Raw genomic sequence first — 22,561 nt, 5'->3', positions numbered from 1 at the left:
TCTAAGCATATATACAATTTTACATTTTCAAGTGAGCGTTTTTACAGCTGCATTCAAGGCTTCGCTGATTAATGAAGCTGAAAAATATTATCAGAAATGCTTTGAGTAAAGCTCATCGAAAGTTTTATTTACTCAGAAGAAAGGAGGAGTAAAAAAAATTAAGATACAGGCTCCAAACAAAGTTTAATGAGGCGCAAAAATCGGCTTAACTGTTACCAGATGGATAATTGCTATGATTTACCAATGGATATTGATGACCATATCTTTCAAAGCTATTATCTCACAAAAATGGTTTTTATACTCTTAAAATTCAAAAAATTAGTATTATAATGATAACAAAATTATTTTTGTACAGTAGTTTCCATATTTTTAATGATTTTTTTAATGTAATACACAATTTGTAGCAATTTTCAGTGTTATGAAATTCAATCTTTTGCATCAGAGCATTCAATCGCGTGCTTTTACTAACGTCAAAGATAAGATTTAAAAAATATTTTCTTTGAACAACAAATCCGAAGTAGACTTTTCACTTCCGCTTTTTTATTTCAGTGAAAATGACGATATATACATTCTTTAATCAGCATGCATTGTCATTTATTTTGACTTATTCAATTAAATTCATGCTTTTCGGTTTTATCAAATAATAAAGCTAATTTTTAAAAAATACATACATTCTACATTAATATTTAGCAGGCCAAAAATAAATAAATCAATAATATGGGCGAACAAGCTGGTCGCCAAAGATGGCTAACTTATTTTATTCAGATTACGATATAAACCTTCATTCTATGGAAATTTGGAAAACTGAAATGAAAATATTTCAGATAAATAGTGGAAGAAGAAAGAAAATATTTTGCTTGTGTGTATTAGCTTACCAAAAGAGTGATGAATGTTGATGATTAATATTGTATGTAATCATAATGCTGCAAAAGAATAGGAAAGTTTTCCGCATCCTTTGAAAAAATATATTTATTGGACTGCTGATTGCAGGATTTTAACTTCCCAGGGGGAGGCTGGGGTGATACAGAAATATATGTGATAAAGAAACTGTCATTTTGGTCTATTTCTGTATAATTAGCTTTTCATAATTTATTTTTGAAGTTCCCATCATGCTAGTATACGAATTGTCAGAACTCGTCATTACAAAAACTGCAGTGTAGAAATTACTTCAATATATTTATTAGCATTCATACAGTCTTTTTGAACAGCTATGATCAATTCCCTGTCAACATCTAGAGCTTTACAATTAGGCCCCACTTCATGCGAAATCGAATCTTTGTTTCCCCAGAAATGTCATTTGGACAGACGAACGTTGCTTAAATCAAGATGGAAAAATCAGTCGTCAAAACGATCACTTTTTAAACGATCATTCTTCGTTTAACATGCTTATCATCAGTAACAATTTTCTATAAATTTGTGGTGTGGCATATTTAGAAACTTTAGTTGATCCTATTTTGCTCATCAGTATACTGAGTGGTGACCGATATATTCGTTTAGTTTTGAATGGAATTATGTCTGAAACTTTGGCTTTTGACAGTATTTCTATAGATCTGGTCTCAACTAGATGGTGCTCATCTTCACCATGCATCAGCTGTTAGACGATGGTTGAATGCTAAATTTTTTGATAGGTGGATTGGCTCACAAGAATCTGTTAATTTTCTTGGATATCACCTGACTTGACGCCTGGTGAATTTTATTTATGGCATTTCTTACGTTCGTCTTTGTTGAACGCGTCTCCTGTAGACGCAACAGATTTCTAGAATTCAAAAAACCTGTCTTTATGCCACAAATATTAAATGAACAAGTATATAAGTATTTCATTTAATGTTTATTTTGTCTATTTTTCAAAATTTAATGAAAGTTAATAAATGCATTATGACTCCAACCTTTTAATAACTTTTTGTAGTATGTTTATTATTTCTGAAAAAGACTACGAAACACTTCCTTAAAGACCAGTACGAGGTATGAAAAAGTGATCTTACTCATTAAATTTGCATTTTAATATTTCAACACATTTAAGCAGCTTTGTGTGCTTATACATGAGTATAAAAAAAGCGTTTAACTCATCGAGGTTTTTTTTGCTATGGGGGCTGTGTAGAAATTTAATTTTTGTAACTTTATTTTCAGTCTCTACAAAAAACCGAAATCTTTTTTTGTACTTGTGTATCTTATTTGATTAAACTTTGAAATTAGAAGTATGAGTATAAATTCGATGGGGAAGAAAATAAATGCTTTTTACTGAAGTTCTTAATTTAATTTAAAAATTGATGGAGGGATATATATATATATATAAAAATGAGGAATGCGATTTTGCAGGAGCTGCTGATTCGACATTTTTAAGAAGCCCTGAGTTGACGACAGATGATTAAGCTTTGAAGTAATTATGATATTTTGAAAGGCTAGTATGAAAAAAGGATTTTTTTACATGTGTTACAGTTATATTCGTGTATATCGTCCATAAATATAAGCCCTTTTGTTCTGTTGGAAAATTGTCCTTTGTAAGGTATAAAGTGATTAGAGACTTATACCATAAAAATGCGACGAAAAAAATCGTTTTTCAATTTTTCTTCTTTTATTTTCAAAATTCTATTATTCTGTTCCTTATTTCCTTTTCAATTCGAATTAAAATGTTTTTCTTATGCCAGCAGTTTGTTTCAAAAGCAATTTTAATGCAGAATTTCTTTATTCAAATTATAAATTATTTTAACCACTATCTCCTTTCATTTGTGGTTATGATTTTAATTTCTTTGTTGTATATCGAGAAAATTTATAGTGCCAATTTTTCAAATTTATAAATACAAATAAGAAAAAAGATCAAGCTAATCGAGAGCTAAGATATTCTTAAAGTGAATTCTTTCTTCAAAAATTTCAAACTTTTTCAATGAAGAAAAGATGTCAAAAAATGTATAGTAGCAAAACGGAAAAAGACCTGCTTTCAAAGGCATAATGAGTGTCTCACTTTTAAAAATTACAAGTATCAAAAATGTTAAAAATTGCATAGTCTGATGTTAAAAATTGCAATTCATATATAATTATGAATGAGAGTAAATACAAAAACATTGATTAAAAAAATAAATCTTTTATGAGTAACAATATTCTTTTGGGAAGAAAAAAAAAAGAAAAAGGAAACAAAAACGAAATTTTGGCTTATGTCTTGACTCTACTAAGCTTTAACTGAGGCATTTTGTTTTTACAATATTGCGAATGTCAGGTTTGTCCATTACGTCTTTTGAAGAAAAGAACGGCATCGTATTGCTGATGTTTTTTGAAATTAAACGAAAAAACTATCTTGGAAATACATTTCTATCACAATATAGTAAAGATAAAAATAATATAAATGAAAGGAAAAATTTTGTAAGCAGAAGAAAAAGCGTTTTGTAATTTAAATGCTGCTTATAAAATATCCACATCTTTCATTTGAATTCAAATGCATCTGTTATTTTACATTTAAATATTCTAATTCTTATAGAAATTTTTAGAATAAGATTCTTTCATTGATTTTACTAATATAATTAGACAATTGTTTCTGTTTGCAGCAATAGCAAACTTTTTGGTAAGCTTCAAACTTTGAACTAGTTTTCTTTAAATCGTTTAAAATGCATAAAATGAAAACATCAACACAGTTTTGAATTCTTTTCTCTAAAAACTTATCAAGTCAACATCAGAAGAGTTTCTTGATACCGTTATATTCCCCGAACTTTATATTTCTTACAAAATCGAAGGACTGGAGCACAATTTTCTTGGTGTGTTTTATTTTATTTGTTTTGGTAATCTGTAGTATGAATCTGTAAAACCTGATTAGTTAGTTCTCCTACTACCAAACTCCAACTCAATGCCTGAAAGTTATAGATTTTTTTATTTTTATTTTGACGATGCAAGTTTAATATGTACAGTTCGAAAATTTATGTAGTCATTTATGTAGTTATTATGCAACTTTTAAAAAAAGTTACTTGTGCGACATTAAAAAAAAATATTTCGGGGCATATTTTTTCATTTATTGTAAATTTCCATGTAAGATTAGGAATGATGAATATAATGTAGATTATGATTGTTTGTCATTAGCATCATAATAGTCTGTCAATAAATCGCTATGATTATATTATTTGTAGATTATGCCGACTCTAGAGCAGATATTTTAAGTAGCTCTGTTCACTGGCGCTCTGTGTTTGAAAATATTGGTTACCAAGAGATAATACTACAACTCATACTTACATTCAGTTTTAATAATACATAGATCGAATTTTGAATTTGCGTGAATTGAAGCCTAAAGATATAAATATAATTTCTGCAATATTAAATTTTCATTATTTTATATAGGATGATTCCAAATACATGGTACAAACTTGGAGGGGAGGTAGAGAACAAGGATGCGAATAATATTCACATAGGTCGCAATCCATTTCTTCAGTCATAAATATAGAGTGTATTAATTGAACTGAAACTAGATGTTTTGTTTCTAACTGCTACACTAGTGAGGATATTTTAATGTAATTTTCAGCAATAGCGTGGTCCCTGCGCCACCCCAATCTCCGGATTCATCGAGCACTTTGTCTGGGAACATCTGAAGAGTTTACGAGGCTTCAGTTGTCCCCAAAATATCAGCAGTTGTCGCACGCGTGAAATACCTAGCATCTAGACAGTGTATGCCAGTCGCTTAACCGACGCTGTCAAATATGAATCATTGTAAGTGGGCGCAATTTGAACAGTTTTTGTAAACACTGTACTTGTCAATGACGCCGTCAGGAAACGCTTTGTCTTTCTTTCCCTCTCTTATTTACATCACTTGTGCCAATACATTTCTGTTCAATAAATGATTGTTTTAAATAAATGTCCCACTTATAAAAATTTCATTAAAATATCCTCTCTAGTATAGAAGTTAGAAACAAGACATCTTGTTTCAGTTGAATTGAGACGCCCTATATTTACGACTAAAGAATGGGATTGCGACTTGTGTTTCCTATGTGAATATTATTCGTATCCTTGCTCCCTCCCTCCCCTCTAAGTCTGTAGCGTGTATTTGGAATCATCCTGTATGTTTGTGTTTTTCACATTAAAATATTGTATATATTTAAAAAAATTATTGTTTCTGCGTTGATATTCTATCCAGTGCTATTATTTCATATATATATATATATATTTCAAACTATGCTTACAGCACATATCTAACAGCAACTGATCTAATGTGTCATTTGTCATGCTATAAGTTCTTAAAAATGTGCGTGCTAATACGAAAGAATAAGAAACGTTTATGTGAACGCTTGTGACATGTGTTTGTTTTCAGAATATCAACTAGTAGGTAAATATGAAAAATAAGTCACAAAAAGGTGAAATTAATCTAATCCATTCCTAATCTAAAAAATATGTTATATGTATTACTAATTACAGTATGCACGTACTATAAGTATTGTCCGAAGAAAAAAAAAATTATAATAATAATTTTTATAACTGAGACTAAAGTGCACTTTTGGTGGTTGTGTAGCATACTTTTATTTTCAGAACTTTTAATTAAACCATCAACGAATTTGTCTAATATTTTTTTAAAAATATTTCCTAGCCAAATATTAATAATTAAGAATACGGAAATGTATTTTATGCAGTCAACTGCATACAGGAATTTAAAAAATAAAAACCCTCAATACAATGCCTTATCACAATATACTAATATATAAACAATTAACGAACGAACAAACAAATATTAAATTGCACAATAAATACAAAATAACTGTTTGAAAAGAAAGAATCAGAAATTCAAAAACTGATAGTATGCCATAAAATGTTTTTAAAAAGCTAATTGATTCAGTTGTTATATATGTACATATAAATTGATTCGTACAGTTGGTCTCTCTCTCTTTTGATAACTAAGTTTTTATTTCAGTCCACTCAGGTTTTATTAAGATCCACACAATCAGAAAATTGAATTGAGCGGTAGATGAAAAGCAAGCAATAGTTGTTAGCATTACAGAGAAAGCGTGTCAAGCATAAGTGGAATTATTAAACAATTTAAATCTAAATAAATATGAAGAGATCTTTTATGATTTATTGGGACAGTTAAATCTTTGTTAATTTTTTAAAAGGTTATTAGAATCAGTAGGCATATAGTTTCTCAAATATATGTGGAAGAATGCATTCAAAATTCATTAAATTTCTGACAAATATGACGTTTAGAAGTATTTTATATACAAGGTGTCTCTGAATTCATGGGCCAAACTTTTAAGTGTAGGTAAAATACATATAAACATTTTTTTTTTTTTTTTGTATGGCAATATGAAGTCGGAAATGGAAAGTGTTGGGAGGAAAAACAAGAAATGCTTAGGGTTCCATACAGTGTGTTTACTCACACCCGCACTTCATGCAGTCGATCTTGTACTAGGGCTTAGATTATCTTCACATTCATTCAGACTACGTTCTTTCATTTCTAGAATTCTTACATGCCAAAATCAACCCGCATTCGGTCTCTTGACATGAAATAAACTGCGCTTGCAAAACTGACGATGTAAACGCGGAATAATTTTGTGATTCGGCATTGTCCTATTGAGGAATCGTTTATGGTAAAGTCTAAACGCCTCTCTTCCATTCCTTTGCAGCCCTGTACATAAGATGCATGTCTGCTTTCTCAGTGAGCGTAAATTGTACTATCACGCAGAGTATTATTCTCTAACAGTAAAGAATCATTTGAACTCGCCATTCAAACTCAATAAAATTGTTTCGCAGACGATTTGAAACGCAAACTAAATAAACCACATTTTTCAATATTTTTCATTTTTCTTTCCTAAAATTCATTTTTTAAAGTTATATCACTTAACTTGAATGTCGTCTGCTCTATAAATATTATGTGAAGGAAGTGCTTTTTTTTTTCTTTCATTATTATTATTATTATTTTCATTTCCTCTGCATTTCTTGTTTTTTCCATCTACACTTTTCATTTTCGACCACATACTGCTGTACAAAAATGCTTCTTTATACGTATTTTGCCTTCCCTTAAAATTTGGCCCATGAATTTAGAAACACTGTATAAGAATAAGGTATTAGAATTTTTAATATTTAACCATAATTGGATACAATCTCATGAAATTGATCTGTCAGCTCTATTCCTAAGGTTTTTTAAATGTCCTCCGACGCATTTCTGACTTACAAAACTTCATTCAAAAATTTATATATAATATCCACATAAAATATAAATGTGAATTTGATTGCAACATTTTTTAATATTCGCACAGAAGACAAACTGTCTGTGAAGATATTTATTTTGTCCCCGTCCGCCAAGGTTCACTCTGCTGTAATATTAATTTCGTGTAGTTGAGATCTAGAAAAATTTCAAGCTGATATTCACGTCCTAGGAAGCCATACTCTTAAGTGTAAGGGGTCGATTTGCAATGGGGCCAGTTCTCCTCAGGTTTATTAACTATTTACTTATCGATAACAGAAAAGACTGCATATAAACGCTTTTTTCCCCCCCTTGAAATGTTTTATTGTTATGATAGGTCATGTTCACTATTCAATTATTTGTTCCCTGGGATGATATATTATTTTAATACTATACTTAATTACCAATGAATATATTATTTTAACTAAATACTAATGCATATGGATGACTCCATCTAATATTAAATTTAAGTAATATTAATTTTTAAATTCTACGATGTTTATAATTATGAATTTGTTAAAGATTAAAATTAGAAAATAGTAAAAATAACGTTTTTAAACGCTTTTTATCAGAGTTATAAAAAGTAGGAAATAATTATATTTGTCAGAAATCGTGCATTATTATAAGGAAATTTTGAACAAAACGTAAATCATAAGAAAGAAATGATTGGACATTTATTAAAAATTAAAATGTATTATAAATGTAATTAAAATTTCAATTTACTTAGTGTGTTTCTATCAGAATCTAGCAATTTTACGATTTTGTTTTAGCTTTCAAATTTTTTATATACAGTAATCTGTATATAAACAATTAGAAATAAATAAAATTACAAGAAGATGATAATCAAAATATTTATTTTTAGTAATCAGAATATTACTGATGCAAACTATAGTATTTAATATTTTAATGGAATATTAAATGCACATACGAATTACAATATGTATTTCTAGAAATGTCAATAGAGAGTAATTTTCTTCAAGAGGAAATTTTATATAATTTGGATGTAAACTTCAAGAGAACACGTCATTTGGTAAGATTGATTGCGAGTTGTTATAACACCAGAGTAACCCGGTTCGATTTCCGGATAAGGTTTGAGTATTTTACTAAAACGAAGGAAATGCTTTTTATCGATATATTAAAAATTAAAAAGCGCGAGGTGCAAAAAAACAGTAGATTAAAGATATTATGTCTCAATGATTATCATAACAAAAGATTCTTAAACATTCGTTATATCACGCTGTAAATACATTATAAGTGAGGTTACAATTCCAAGTTACTTTAAGTATTTCTCGTTGTGACTCTCACCTTTGCAATTTTTGTTTTGACCTTCAGATTTTTGAAGAAAAATTAGTTTTTCGTTTACTGATAAAAAAGCAATTTTTAAAAAACTTTTTTTATCTTTATTATTATAAACTTTTACTTAGTTTCACTTGGTCCATTTTTTAAAGATAGAATTTTGTAATCGGTTATTTTACTCACTTCCTGATGCGCTAAAGTTTTGAAATTTTGTATTCTTGTGTGTTCTCATTAAAAACTTACAGTTTTAATATTTCCATTTAATTTTAAGTTAATCGAATAATTCAGTCAAATTTTGATTACCTACATCCGATGCCATTTGGTGGTGAACTTGAGAAAATTGACTCCAAGCTTCCATAATATTTACTATAACAAAAGAATAACAAGTCAATTATAATTAATATACAAAATTATACTTTTTAGTGCACTAATAAAAATGGATTTTAAAAACTTTTTTTGCGAAATTTAATGAATCTGTGTCGATTTTGATGAATGCGAGTTTAGCATTCACATGAATCAGATTCATCTGAAAACTCTACTAAAACATAGTTTTACAAAGTTAGCAAGATACGTCAGTAAATGAAATCTTCGACAAAATTATAGTAAAATGTCGCAACTTGAGCGACGTCCTTTTATAAATATTGCATTCAATTATTATTCTAAAATTTAGTGATGCGTTTTAACTAAAATGCCGATTAGGGGGAAAACAAATCTGGGGTAAAGGTTCAAGGTCACACTCCATTCAATTCGCCTCACTGCATTTCCGTTTATTTCATAATTATTTTTTATAAAGAAAATTGGACTGGAATAAAAAAATTGAAATTATAATTTTTGGAGCTTTTCAATTTCAAATATGAGTGCTGCATTTGATTCCTTGCAGTAGTAATGCATTTTTGTCAAAAAATGTAATACCACACTGTTAAAAAAAATATTTTTTAAGTATTATTTTCCATTTCAAATCATATAAAATTTACATTATGGCATAAACTTTTGATAGTTATAAAGTATAAACTATTAATAAAATTTCTTTTTAAGATTTTAATTTTTTTAAATATCCTGAAATTGTAGAACCTGGCGTACTGAAATAATTACTCATGTAAGATATTTTCTCTTTGCACACAGTTTGAAATATATATAATAAGAAATTAATCGATTGTATAACTGATTACATTATTAGAACTTAATGCTAGAAATAGAGGTCTAAAAAAAGACGTGAAAGGATTATTACTTCTATTCCACTATTCCATAATAATCTTTTACCATTGAAGTTCCTTGGAATCTTTTCTTGTGGATGTTGGCAAAGTTACGTCCTTCTAATATAACTGTTCTAGTGATTCAGTATTGTAAGGCCCAAAGAAATATCCATAAGCATTATAAATTCAGATTCAATACATTGCCATCTTGCCGGTCGCTATTCGCTAGTTCTTAATATAAATATTAGCTGATTCTGCAAATGTACAAATGGGAGACTGACTGCTTTCTTAAAACCTGGGGAGGGGGGATTCACTTCTAATACAAGGATGCTTTTTGGAATTGTACTTTTTCTGTATATCGAACGGATTTAGCTTCGTATCTTCACATCTCCTCTCGTGCTTCTGGAACTGTGAATATAATTTAATCGGGAATCCGAAAAACTCGTCTAGGAATTACTAGTCATCACATTTTATTTTGTAGTAATTTCATTAGCTCGTTCATTAATAAGATGTAAAATCATTCATACGACATTGTAAAAAGTTTTATGAAATGCATAAATCTCTTTGGAGATCAACTATTGAAATTTAAAAAAAAAAATATTTATTTGAAAACTTTTTTTAATCCGAATTAAAAGGGGTTTCATATAAAAGTCATTTAATGCAGGAAGTTCTTGTATGTATCTGTGATTTTAATCATTAGATAAAACAGTTCAGAACCAGCATTTTAAGCTAATGGATTATTATTATTTGCAGTGAGTTGTTTTTATTGTGATTCTTAATATGCATTTCCCTCCGTTTTTTCCCTCTAGCTTAAGGCGTGGACCAGGACCAAATATCCAAGACAATAATGGGTATACACCTTTGCATCATGCTTGTTTAAATGGTCATAAGTAAGTTTTTTTCTTCCTATTTATATTTTTTATCTCTTTTTATTTAATTTATCTCTTTGAAAAATTCATATTTGTTATGCAATTTTATTTTGTATTATTTTAGATCCGTAATGTTGAGTTTAAAGAGTTAAAGAGACTGTCCAACATTATTTCCCGTTTTTCCAAAGGCAGTCTTATGAAGGGAATTAAAAATACATTTCACGCTTGAGAATAAATGATGCTTTCTAAATAATATGAGAAAAAGGAGGATTCGAGCGTCAGCGTACTGTCGAGTATATAATATTTATAATTAATAATATTATAGAATGTATATAATATCTGAGGTTTTATATTTGATATTTAATTTATGGGAGATTTATAATACTTCAGGTTATCCACTTATTGGCAGATATTAATTCCAATTACAGTTACTCAGGAAGATCCGCACTGCATTGCATCTTAATCAATTTGGAATTGTCATCATAACCCATAAAGGATTATTCTTTTCTAGGAATCATGCCCGCCAGTTTAGTCAGTCCTTGATTCCTATATTACTGTAATTCGCATTCTGTCAATTGTATAGGTTCCGGACACTATTCCATTAAAAAAATTTTTTTAATGCTGTAATTCTTAAAATTTTTCTATCTGGATGATGCAAAATAGTATAATTATTCCTGCTTATATTGTATAATATCATTGTGATCTTCGACGATGAATATTACTACGATATTAGAGATATAATTTTGGCCTTGACAATATTTGCGCATAAAACTTATGCAGCACTGAAAATGAAATGTTTCCCAATATCACCACTTTAAAAGGAGGTTTCCACTTACCAATGAGCTACCTTCGGTTGATTGGTGTATTTTAATAATTTTTAATGACTTTAAAGATTTTAGTATTTTTCACAACACAACTGATGTTCCGAAGTTGTTTGTTTCATTGCCTAAAAAATAAAGTACCAAAAACATTTAATGACGCCAGAATCTTTTCTCCATTTCTTAAAACTTGGTTAACCCCTTACTTTTCGTTGGCAAATTTTTTGAGAATAATTTCTTTACTCACCAACTGCATTAACCTCTTCTAATCAAGAATAAAATGCTGAAGTTTTAATTCATAGATCTTTATTCTGTGAATGTGATTTAAATCTATCTAATATTTGATAAAACACCATCTCGCCATCCAGTTTTGATAGATGGTGTTTTATCTTTATTTCTTATATTTTTATTGTAAAATATTTGAAAACTGGAGGATTTGAAAACCATTTAAGATTTTTTTTTTTTTTTTACTTGTTGCTGTTGCTTAATTTTTTTATTTATTTATTTATTTTTCAGAGAAATTGTTGCATTGCTATTGACACATGAAGCTTCTGCTAATATTGTTGATCACAAAGGATGTACACCTCTACATCTAGCTGCATGGTCAGGGAATACAGATATTGTTGAACTGCTTTTGACTCATGGGCCTTCTTTTCCAAGTGTAAATCATATGGCAAGTTTTAATATTTAATTTCTGTACTAGAATGAATTTGAATTTCTTAAAAAAGAATTGAGAGTTATGTGTTTCTATGGTACTGCATAGAAGAATTTATTTTTGAGTATTTCCTTTATATTTCTAATACTACTTATGTGCATTGACTCTATCATAAGAAATATAGATGGGACTCATATTTTTGAGCAACGCTTTTGGCGATTCGTGTATGTTGTATACGACTAGGAGATAAAAAATGTATAGAAATTTTACCCTTCAGATTTATTTTGTGAATAAGTTTTAAACAATTATTTGCGATCATACATCTGTTCGTTCTCAAAGTACTAACCTTCACAAAATTTAAATGGCTGCATAAAATATGTCACATTTAACTGAAATTGAAATCCAGCCAATTTGAGAAATGAAACCTTTATATCATGGAAGTTTCGTTTCTCAAATAACAACCTTTCATTTCTTAAAATAAAAGATTACACAATCGCTCATCCGTTAATCAAATTTTATCGAGCAGTTATTCCTGCAATTATTTCTTGAATATATCAGTTTTTGCGTGTTCTGTAATACTTTTTTATGACTATAAAAAGCTTACTGTCGATGGCAATTTTAATGAATTTATATCTTCATTCTTTCTAGAATTTTGACCATGAAAGTGCTCTTCATTCTGCTGCTCAATATGGGCATACTGAAATAGTAAAACTTTTACTTGAGGTTTGTATATTATTTTCTTATCAGTTTTTTCCCCCCAATAAATTCTGCTGAGCTCAAAAACTCGTTATGTTATTAATTCCATATTTTCAATTTTTAAAATAAAATATGCTTTTAAAAATACAGAATACAATAATATCAAAAAATGCAATAGTTATTAAACATTGAAGAATAATGCACCGGATCTCCTCAAGTTCAACAAAGCAAGTCTTATTTCAGATTCATTAATGTTACGAGTGTAAACAGAGTTTCGGACATAAGATTTTTTTTTTTTTTTTTGCCCCAATCATAATCAGTGTAAATGTTTCCTCGAGAATACATTATTTTTTCTCCTTATATGATATTTCATTTAAAAGATGATATAAAAACGCATTAATGTAATTATTTTAAGAATTCTACATGGGCCATCTGTGTTTCCCTTGCCACCAAGTCACTACACCATTGATTAGATTTATATTTTTAACACTTTCTTGTTGAAGAATGATTATTGTTTGATATGTCTTTTAGACATGAACATTCTTTATTGAGGGTTAAAATTATTTTTGAATTCTTTTATAAGATATTTTGATACATTGTCACATGAGATTTTGTTTGACAAACGTGTCTCATCTATAATTTTTTCATTTTCTAAGCTATCTGATTAATCGATATGTGATTTGAATATAATTAATATCAAATTAATTAATCCTGAAATAGGAAGTATTAAAAGTCGCCTTTCTCATTTTTCAAAAGCCATCCATTGATAAATCTGGGGAGTTAAAATTAAGTAATTATTATTGTTATTTGTCATTGAAAGAAATAAAAAAAAATCGTGTGCAATGATTTCTATTAATTTATTCCATCAAAAATCATTAAGTTCTTTAATTTTTATATTTTTATTGCAATGATTCACTGCAATAAATGTGATTATGACTTAAATATATCATCTTACAGTGTTTTTTAAAAAATTGTATATTAACGGGTTTTGTTTTGAAAAACGACTATGACCTATATTGCTACTCATAAAGAAATTATATCACTTGTATTCTGCATAAAAATACCGAGCCATTTATATTCCTAGAAACATAATTTTAGGTTATAAAAATATTTGTAATAAATTATTTTACTGTGAATTTCATACATGCTTTCTGAGATTGTGAAATTGCAAAATTTTTGGAGAATTTTTTGTTTAATGCTACTATTGTATAGCTGAAAGTAAAGGGATGCTAATTTTCACTATAATTATAATCCTCATTTTATAATTAAAATTAGATGGAATGAAATTCTGCATATTTTAATCTCAAAATCGCAAAACCTTTATGAACAACAATAAAAAAAGTGAAAAATATATTTATCTTTTAAAATTGTTATTGTAGTCAAATTAAAGCATACCATGAATTTAATTGTTTTGAGTTTCTGTTTCTTTTATTATTCAGAATTACTTTATCTTTATGACAAATATAGATTGTTTTTCTTTCAGAACAAATGTTATCCTTCTGTTAGGAATGTTAGAAACGAATCACCTTTGGATTTAGCTTCCCAGTACGGACGTCTAGAAACTGTTGAGTGTCTACTGAATTCTCATCCGGGTTTGCTGAATGACATAGTCAGGTGTCATTCACCTTTACATTTGGCTGCAAAAAATGGACACAAGCATGTAGTTAAACTTCTTCTGGATTCAGGATTTGACGTTAATTACATGGTAACTTTTTTATCTTTTTAATTATGTACAATTAATTGTTTTGCGAAGACAGTATAAAAATGTCTGTTTTCATCGATGTTCTTATTTATAAAAGCAATTGATGGAAAATTTTTGTATTTTGATTTTCTTCTTCGCATGGCTACATGAATTAAAAAAAACGCGATTTGATTATGTTGAAAAAAAGACTGTTTTAGATTTTTTGAAAAACTGTTTCAGATTGATGAAAAAATAGCCGTGAAAAAATTATATTACTTTTCAAGGGGAACAGATTTTTTTCTTTTTTTAACTAAATGGTGGACTAATAAGAAGGCTGCATTGATGATAACAGCCAAAGTCCTCTTCTGAATTGTCAAGATTCTTGTTTTTTTGGATATGATTAGATTTAGGATAGGGACTTTATAAATCTTTTTCGAAATATAAATCTATCTGTTATTTGTGAGAGTAAGGTTGAATTTATAGTAGGTTTATGATTGATTGATAAAATAGGTGTTTCCAGATTTATTTAATACAAGGTTACAAATAATTTTTAATATGTTTAATAAAAATATAGCTAGATAAATGTGAACGAATACAAGATACATCAAAATTCTAAGCGTTTAAGGATTCATTGCGAGATGTATTAAATCATAATCAACTATTAGATATCCAAAAAGGTTCATGCCACTGTTAATAGTGAAAATAATCACCAATTAATTTCGTGCAATTTTATTCAGCCACATAATCTCCTGTAGCTTAAATTATATGTTCCCACTAAATTACAAGGTATCCCAAAAAATGGGAAAAGCGCTTATTTCCCTAAATATTGCAGTCAGACGTATTCTTTCAATCAGTAAGTTTAATTAAATAAGGTGGATAATTGTATGAAAATATTTTGACTTTTGTGGATGTTGATAATAAAAATTAAAAAAAAAATTTTTTATATTGCCCTCATATTGCAAAAATGTCAATTAATAAAACGTCTCTTATTCTGTGCACTCACAAAATTTCGGGCTTTTATCTTATCTGTAAAATTTTTGAAGATATGCTTATTTCTAAATATAAAGAGGCTTTATTTCAATTTAGATGGAAACATATATTTTAGGGATGCAGATTTATTCAGTGCATGGAAATGGTTATAAGCAAATGTGCTGTGATCATGATTTAAAGAAATCTGCTTATCACACATACTGATGTTTAATTTAGTTGTTTGAAATTTGTAATTTCAATGTGATAAAAATAGGGAAAAGAAAATTGAGGAATAGAGCATTTAAAGTATGTCTGAGAAGTTGTATAATTTCGGACAAGAAAAATAAAATTCTTTGCTCGCAGTTATGTGCGCGATATTAAGCTTTCCTAAAATTTGTCATGTTTCAAAAACATGAATTATTATTGAAACATGAACATCTTGTTTTGAAATGACAATTTATACTGTATGTAATAGTATTGTAAATGCAGATATATGTAAGTATTGTTTTAAAAATGCAGCTCTGTATCGATATCGTATTGTAAATGCAGATATATGCAAATATTGTTATAAAAATGCAGCTCTGTATCGATATCGTATTGTAAATTCAAATATATGCAAGCATTGTTATAAGAATGTAGCTCTTTATCGGTAAGATGTTCATTTTGAATAAGTTTTGTAAATACTTCATATATTACTTGACTATTTTTAAAAAAAATTTAATACGACTTAATAAACGCATTGTTATTTTCTGATTCCGTCCATTTAATAACCTATGATTATGTGTGTTATATCCGAAATGAAAGATTTGTTCAAACATGAGCATCAGGTATGAATAAGTGATCTAAGGTGATAAATTTGCTTTTTAGTTTTTTTCAACAGATGAAAGTGTGAACAGAAATCTTATATTAATTGACTTTTTTGCACTATAAAGACTGTATTAAAATGTAATTTTTAAAAACTTTTTATTAACAATCTTCGTCGCAGATTACAAATTATATTTATACAATTAACCATTTTATAATTTGTAGTATACAGGTACCCCAAAAAGTGCAGCAAGCGTTTATTTCTTTAACTATTACAATTAAATATATACTACCAATTGTATATTTTCATGAGATAAAGCACCCAAATGTATGAAAATATTTTAGTTTCTGTAGAGGGAGATATAGAAAAATTAAAATTTTGTACATCTCCCTGGTGAAAAAGCAGCAATGAGTAAAATGTTTTTCTTTTACTCATATATAAAGATACAAAGTTTCTTTGCTTCGATCAGTAAGACTTCCTAAGATATATTGACTTAGATAATTTTTTCATACCTCTGAAAGTGGTTTGAGCTATACTTTCTATGCAAATATCAGGGATAACATACATTTCACGAAAGATTATTAAAAGGGCAGTATCAGAAAATAATAACATATTTATGAACTTCCATTAAATTTTAAAAAAAATGATCAGATAAGCATTACTTGAAGTGCAGAAAAATTAAAGTAAATTAAAACGTGCACCATCGACACCTATACAAAATTGCTCTCTTTTATCAATACTTGCTCATGTATGACGAGTTCATCTCTTGTAACTTAAAGTTGGACTTTTTGAATTAGTCTGTCTATATAGCGTGCACTGCCGAAACAAATTCATCTTTTAGTTCAAACATATGTCAATCAAAACTAACTGGTAATATCAATCACCATTTAGTGCACTGTTTTATAAAATGGAACCAATCAAAGAGTTTCTATAAAGCCACACCATACACTTATAGAAAATTGCCACCGATTGTGAATCTCTTGTGCAAAGAATGAATTTTACCGTTCAGAAATGATAATTTTGAAAATTATATATTTTATCCCGATTAAAACAACATTTGTCTATTCAAATTACGTTTCGGAGGAAAGAAGAATTTTTTTAAACCTAAAATAGGGCCCCATTGTTATAGACGTCGACCGTTAATTGACCATGTAACTATTGTAGCAGTCCTGAGACTATACGAATACTATATGGATGCCAGTTATTAATTTGAAATATTTCATATTCTATTGTTTTTGGACTATTTATTTCTGAATTGATGCATTCTAGCATGTGAGTATTTTGAAAAATAAGCCAAGATGTCAATTTCTGCATCATTTTATTTATGCTTAATCTTCCCCGCCCCGTTCCCTCGGGAAAGTAAAGATCTTGTAGTTAATTAGCGTTACACCATTCTGTAAAAACTCCTAGGAAGATGCAAATGAAGCCTCTTTTTTTGGCGTGTTTGATTTCAGAAAACTGGTTTAAATTTAATATAATGATTCTTTTTTTTCTGTGGGAAGAATTTAAATCTATAGAATTTAGTTTCAAAAGGAATTGGGGAAACCTTAAATGTAAAATTAATTTCTTTAAGCAAATGGTCATTCAATATGTTTTATTTTCTAATTTCTTATAATATAAATTTAAAATTTTCTCATTACTTGCCTTATCTTGGATTTACAAAAGCTCAGTTTTACGAAGTTCTCCCCATTCCCCCCTTCCAAAAAATAATGGTAGAAGTTATATATTTTATAAATTTTAAAGTTGCCGGGGAATGGAAGAAAATCATTTAATTTTTTTTTTACTAAAAATATATATGGAATGAATGTGTTCTATCTTACTTAATTTGATTGTAACAAAGCGAATGATTTAAGATTACTAATGTAACAAGAATATCATGAAAAAAAATTAAGGATTGTTTGAAAAATTTCTGTAATAAAATATAGCAAAAGCTTTCTTTATTTATCTCTCACTCTGACAGCATTAAATTAAATTGCGAATCGAACGTTCTAACTTACTATATTCATTTTAAATATTTGTCACAAATTTTTTAAAAAATTTTGTATATAAATGCATGGATAATTCTTAATAAACCACTAAAAATTGTAATTTCCTTATAATGCATGTTTTTTATATGATTGTCAAGGGAGTACTTTTGAAACACTTATTTGTTTCTTCGGTTTTATGTGAAATAGTGAGTTACAATAAAGAGTTTTATTAATTTATATGGGAATGTTGTTTTATATAAATGTGCATTCTTATAACTTTTACAATTTTATAAGGAATTAACATAGCTGTATAACATAAACTTATTATCATTCATTATAGGTATCAGTATATTTGTACATATGAGCAGCTAAAGAAAGTTTCTGGTAAGCTTTCAGTATGTCTGGGCAGATTTGTTTTGGAAATGTATAGCAAATGCATGCAGTTTGACAAATTTTGCGAATCCCTTGGTGTTTTATTATCAGTCCCAGTCTTATTTATTTGAATACTAAACTTACTAATTTTAATTCATATTTTATTTAAATATAAAATGGGATTGGAATGAAATAACTGATATCTTTAGCTTGTCTGGGAAAGTTTGCGAATTCTGTCATGATTTAATGTTATCCTAGTCCTGTTTAACAGTTACTATTCCATTTGAATAAATGATTGTTTGGTATTATGAAAGTTTGCTAATCCTGATATTATTTGCTTTTATTTTGGGATTGTAGCTATTTGATCTATTTGCGTCTGTAAGCGTAATTATATCTATGCCCATTTTCCCTTCATTAACTTCCTTAATCCTAACTTAGAATATGACGTTATGTAAGGTGTCTAAGCTGCGCATACATGAGATGCTAGACGTTGGTATCAAGTTTTCTTCATGTTTGAGAATGCCTTCATATGCTGCTCCTAACCTTCCTTCATGTTTTTTTTTAACCAATTTACTGTAATGTCTTCGTGTGTGTGTGTGTGTGTGTGTGTGTGTGTGTGTGTGTGTGTGTGTGTTGCTGTATAAATAAATGCGTTTAATGTTTTGCAATATTCGCTGCATAAATCTCCAACTATTAGCAACAGTTGTCACCATTTCACTAGCCTCGGTATTATTACTGATCTGGAATGAAATATTCCGCTTACGGATGAAAATGATGCTCTGGTTAGTTGGTACTTGAATCTTTAATGAATGACCATTACCTGATATGGAAAGTATTTTATAACTTTAAATACTAAGTTCAGAGGAAGCTTTGGGTGAATGAAGAAATGAAAGTGAGCGAATTACTCCAAATTATTTATTGGTGTAAGAAAAATGAGCCTGAAAAAAATTTAACGATGACCAAGATGAAGGAACCTAAAGTAGTAAAACGAAAAATCAAAGGAATGAATTTTAATCGTTAATGATATCATCCTTGTTTAGTTAATATATATCGCAAAACTTTGTGAAATTTTTCTGTTTAATTTGCCTTTCATAATAATACAGTGATATAGAAACTAAACAGGAATTTTAAATGTAGCTTTTGAATGAACAGTCATTTTTTAAATGGGAAATAATCATTTGTTGATAGAATGAAAGTCTCTGAGTTCTTTGATGTGACGAATAATGTTACCTGTATTGCTATAATCTATCTTATGTTAATCTTTAAGATTTAAACTTTAATTATGGAAAAGGGTTGGTCATGCGGAATTCACGAAATTTCTACAAGTTCCCTACCCTTGTAGTAAATTTTTAAATTGTATATATGTTACAATGAAAACCTGAAATCAGTCAAAACACGTATTAACTAGGTAAAACGCATTCTAATTGACAGTGCTAGGGAGAACCACTTTTCTCTAGTTATTTCTGCTTTTTTACCAGTTAAAACCGTACGAATTGTTGCTTGTGAAATGTTCAAAGCAAGTGCAGTCTTTTAGTTTAATTCTTGCTGAAACGTGCTTGGGCTGGTTGATTTATTTATGAGGAATTAAGAAAATGTTATGCTTTTTGCGCTAAAAATTGAGAAAATATATTTCTTAAACAATTACAGTTGTTACATAAAAAATAGAGTAACTTTAATGTTATAACATAGCATGGATACAACACTCTTTTATCTGAGGTTGAAGAAGCAAAATCTGCCATTAGTAAGACTTCTGTTCAGTACCACAGATTATAAAGGTTTACCGTTCTTGAAATCAATGGAGTAAAAAAGTTGGTTTCTTCAAATGAGCCCATTAAATGTTATATACCAATTGAGGAAGTTTTGGTGTTATCGAAAGTCCACGTGTGGCCACAAAACATGAATAAATACAAATAATATTGTCTAACAAATCAGTCAAAACACGAATAAAACGGGTTCCCGCCAGCGCTGTCAGTTAGAACGCGTTTTACCTTGTTAATTCCGGTATTGACTGATTTTGGGTTTTTACTCTAGCATATATATTTATAAAAAACGCTTATGTGGATGCAAAATCTAGTCGAATTTGTTAATCGTCATTTGGATACCGCTCGCATATTTGAATTGTTTATGATTGTCTCGGCGGAAAAATCTGAGATTATACTTGTATAGGTGTTGAATAATATGAAAAAATGAGTGCAAATCATATAGTTTCGATTGAATCGAAGTCTTTGAAAATGGGAAGTTAGGGCAAATGAAAGTATTGAAAAATCATTCATAAGAAGATCAAGTCAGAAAGGATGAAATTGTGGTGTATGCTTTGTACTTTACACAACAAAGGATACAAAAGATACTAGAATGGGACACTGGAGTTTCCGAACTACTGAGATACGCCAATTTTCATTACAGTTAATTTCGCGATTTTGAAATACAGCTGACCACTTAGAAGGAATTATTTCTCAAATATAATTTAAAATAATATGATAAAGGTTATGTAATAAGATATACTCATCAAAGTTGATTTATCTTGGTAATTGAATTGATTAGATTATTAACGAATAATACCGAAATATGATGGAATATATCTTATCATAACAAGAAAAAAAAATTCTGATTTTTAAATATCTTAGAATTATATTTTGTTTTTAATAATTTATGAAAAATTAATGTCAGCTGTTGAGACAATTTGAAATAATTTAAATTTACTTTTAATAAATAATGTGTTTCTAATTTTTTTTATTATTGGCAGAAAAGCATAACAATAGGGCGAGTGAGTGAAGGGAAAAATATCGCTTGATTCTTGCGGATTGATGAGCGGAGCGAGCCAGGGAGTGTAACTAACACTATGGTTGAATAATTTCTCTAATTTTTTTTTACACTACGATATTCAAATTTTTTGAAATTATAATGTTGTATTAACTTTAATAATGTAAGATGTAATGCATATACTCTGGTATTCATTAAGGTATTTCAAGAGACGAATTGAGTACAATTAAGAAAACTGAGAGATAAGTAAATTTTAATTAATTCTCTTTTGTTTCTAAAGGCTGTGGTATTATTGAGTTATACGTGCCCATATATATAGTTCCCAATAATGCGTCTAAAAATAATTTTGATATTTCAGTGCTTATTTTACTGCTTAATATAGCAGAATTAATAATAAATTAATATTAAAATATCTGTTTTAATATTACATTTCTACATTTAAACATCACAACATACAAGTGCAAAAGATGATTTTTGAATTGTCTAATCAGAAAATATGAATCAAAACAAAACTGACTGTTAAAATCACAGTTAATACTTAGATATGAATGTATCTTTAACATTTTACTTAAATACATTCTTAGATACATAAATATTATTATAAAATCAGAAAATTGTATATTTTCAAATTGAAAACTATCTATGCCAGTTATATGTCTCAGCCTTTTGTGTGCGAATTTCAATCAAATATATGAGGAGTCTTGTTTAGTATTTTCACAATACTGGACATCTACTAAAATTGTCCGTTTTGAAATTTTTCACAAACAGATTTGTATCGAATGTCTATATTTTTGTTCGATTATGAAACGGAAGGATTTTTAATTAGCAGAATGCATTTTGATTGTATACCTACAAAAAATTAAAATGAGTTATTAGGGCCATTTGTCGTTACGGAGTCTATACAACCTAACAGCGTCTTTGGATGCTTGACTAACTGCAACAAATTCAGCTTCAGAGTGAACAACAATATGTACTTTTGACGTCGGAATACTCAGGTTATATCAACTCCACTAAATTTGAAAACCATATAGCTTGATGATTTCTTTTTAGTTGAAATATCTCCGGTGCAGTCTGAATCACTAAGTATTTCCAATAATGTGTAAGAGGCTCCATTTGTACAAAATTCCCCATCTAGAATTTCCTCTCAAATACTTCACAATACTTTCTTGACAGAACTCTAATGGTCTTTTAATGGTTTGTCAAAGACTTGCAAAAGTACGCAAACTGAACATTAAACTGTCTGTCTATTCTGTAAGGTATATATATCCTCACGTAGCTTCTCCGATTGTTCTATACCTGATAGATTTTTTTCTGCATGCATAGAAACAGGATTAAA

The 22,561-nt window shown here is 28.7% G+C and overlaps 1 protein-coding gene across 1 annotated transcript in view; it reads left to right on the top strand.

Moving 5' to 3' along the window:
* LOC129958952 (ankyrin repeat and SAM domain-containing protein 1A-like) overlaps positions 1-22,561 on the top strand; it is a 111,031-nt gene that overhangs the window by 21,098 nt on the left and 67,372 nt on the right. The window contains exons 2-5 of the mRNA XM_056071708.1: positions 10,443-10,523; positions 11,837-11,993; positions 12,624-12,698; positions 14,155-14,376. Of these exons, the coding sequence (XP_055927683.1) occupies positions 10,443-10,523; positions 11,837-11,993; positions 12,624-12,698; positions 14,155-14,376 (535 nt within the window). The remainder of the gene's footprint in view (positions 1-10,442; positions 10,524-11,836; positions 11,994-12,623; positions 12,699-14,154; positions 14,377-22,561) is intronic.

Source organism: Argiope bruennichi, chromosome X1 (genome assembly GCF_947563725.1).
Source record: "Argiope bruennichi chromosome X1, qqArgBrue1.1, whole genome shotgun sequence".
Classification (NCBI taxonomy): Eukaryota; Metazoa; Arthropoda; class Arachnida; order Araneae; family Araneidae; genus Argiope; species Argiope bruennichi.
This window is presented reverse-complemented; position numbering and strand designations above follow the sequence as displayed.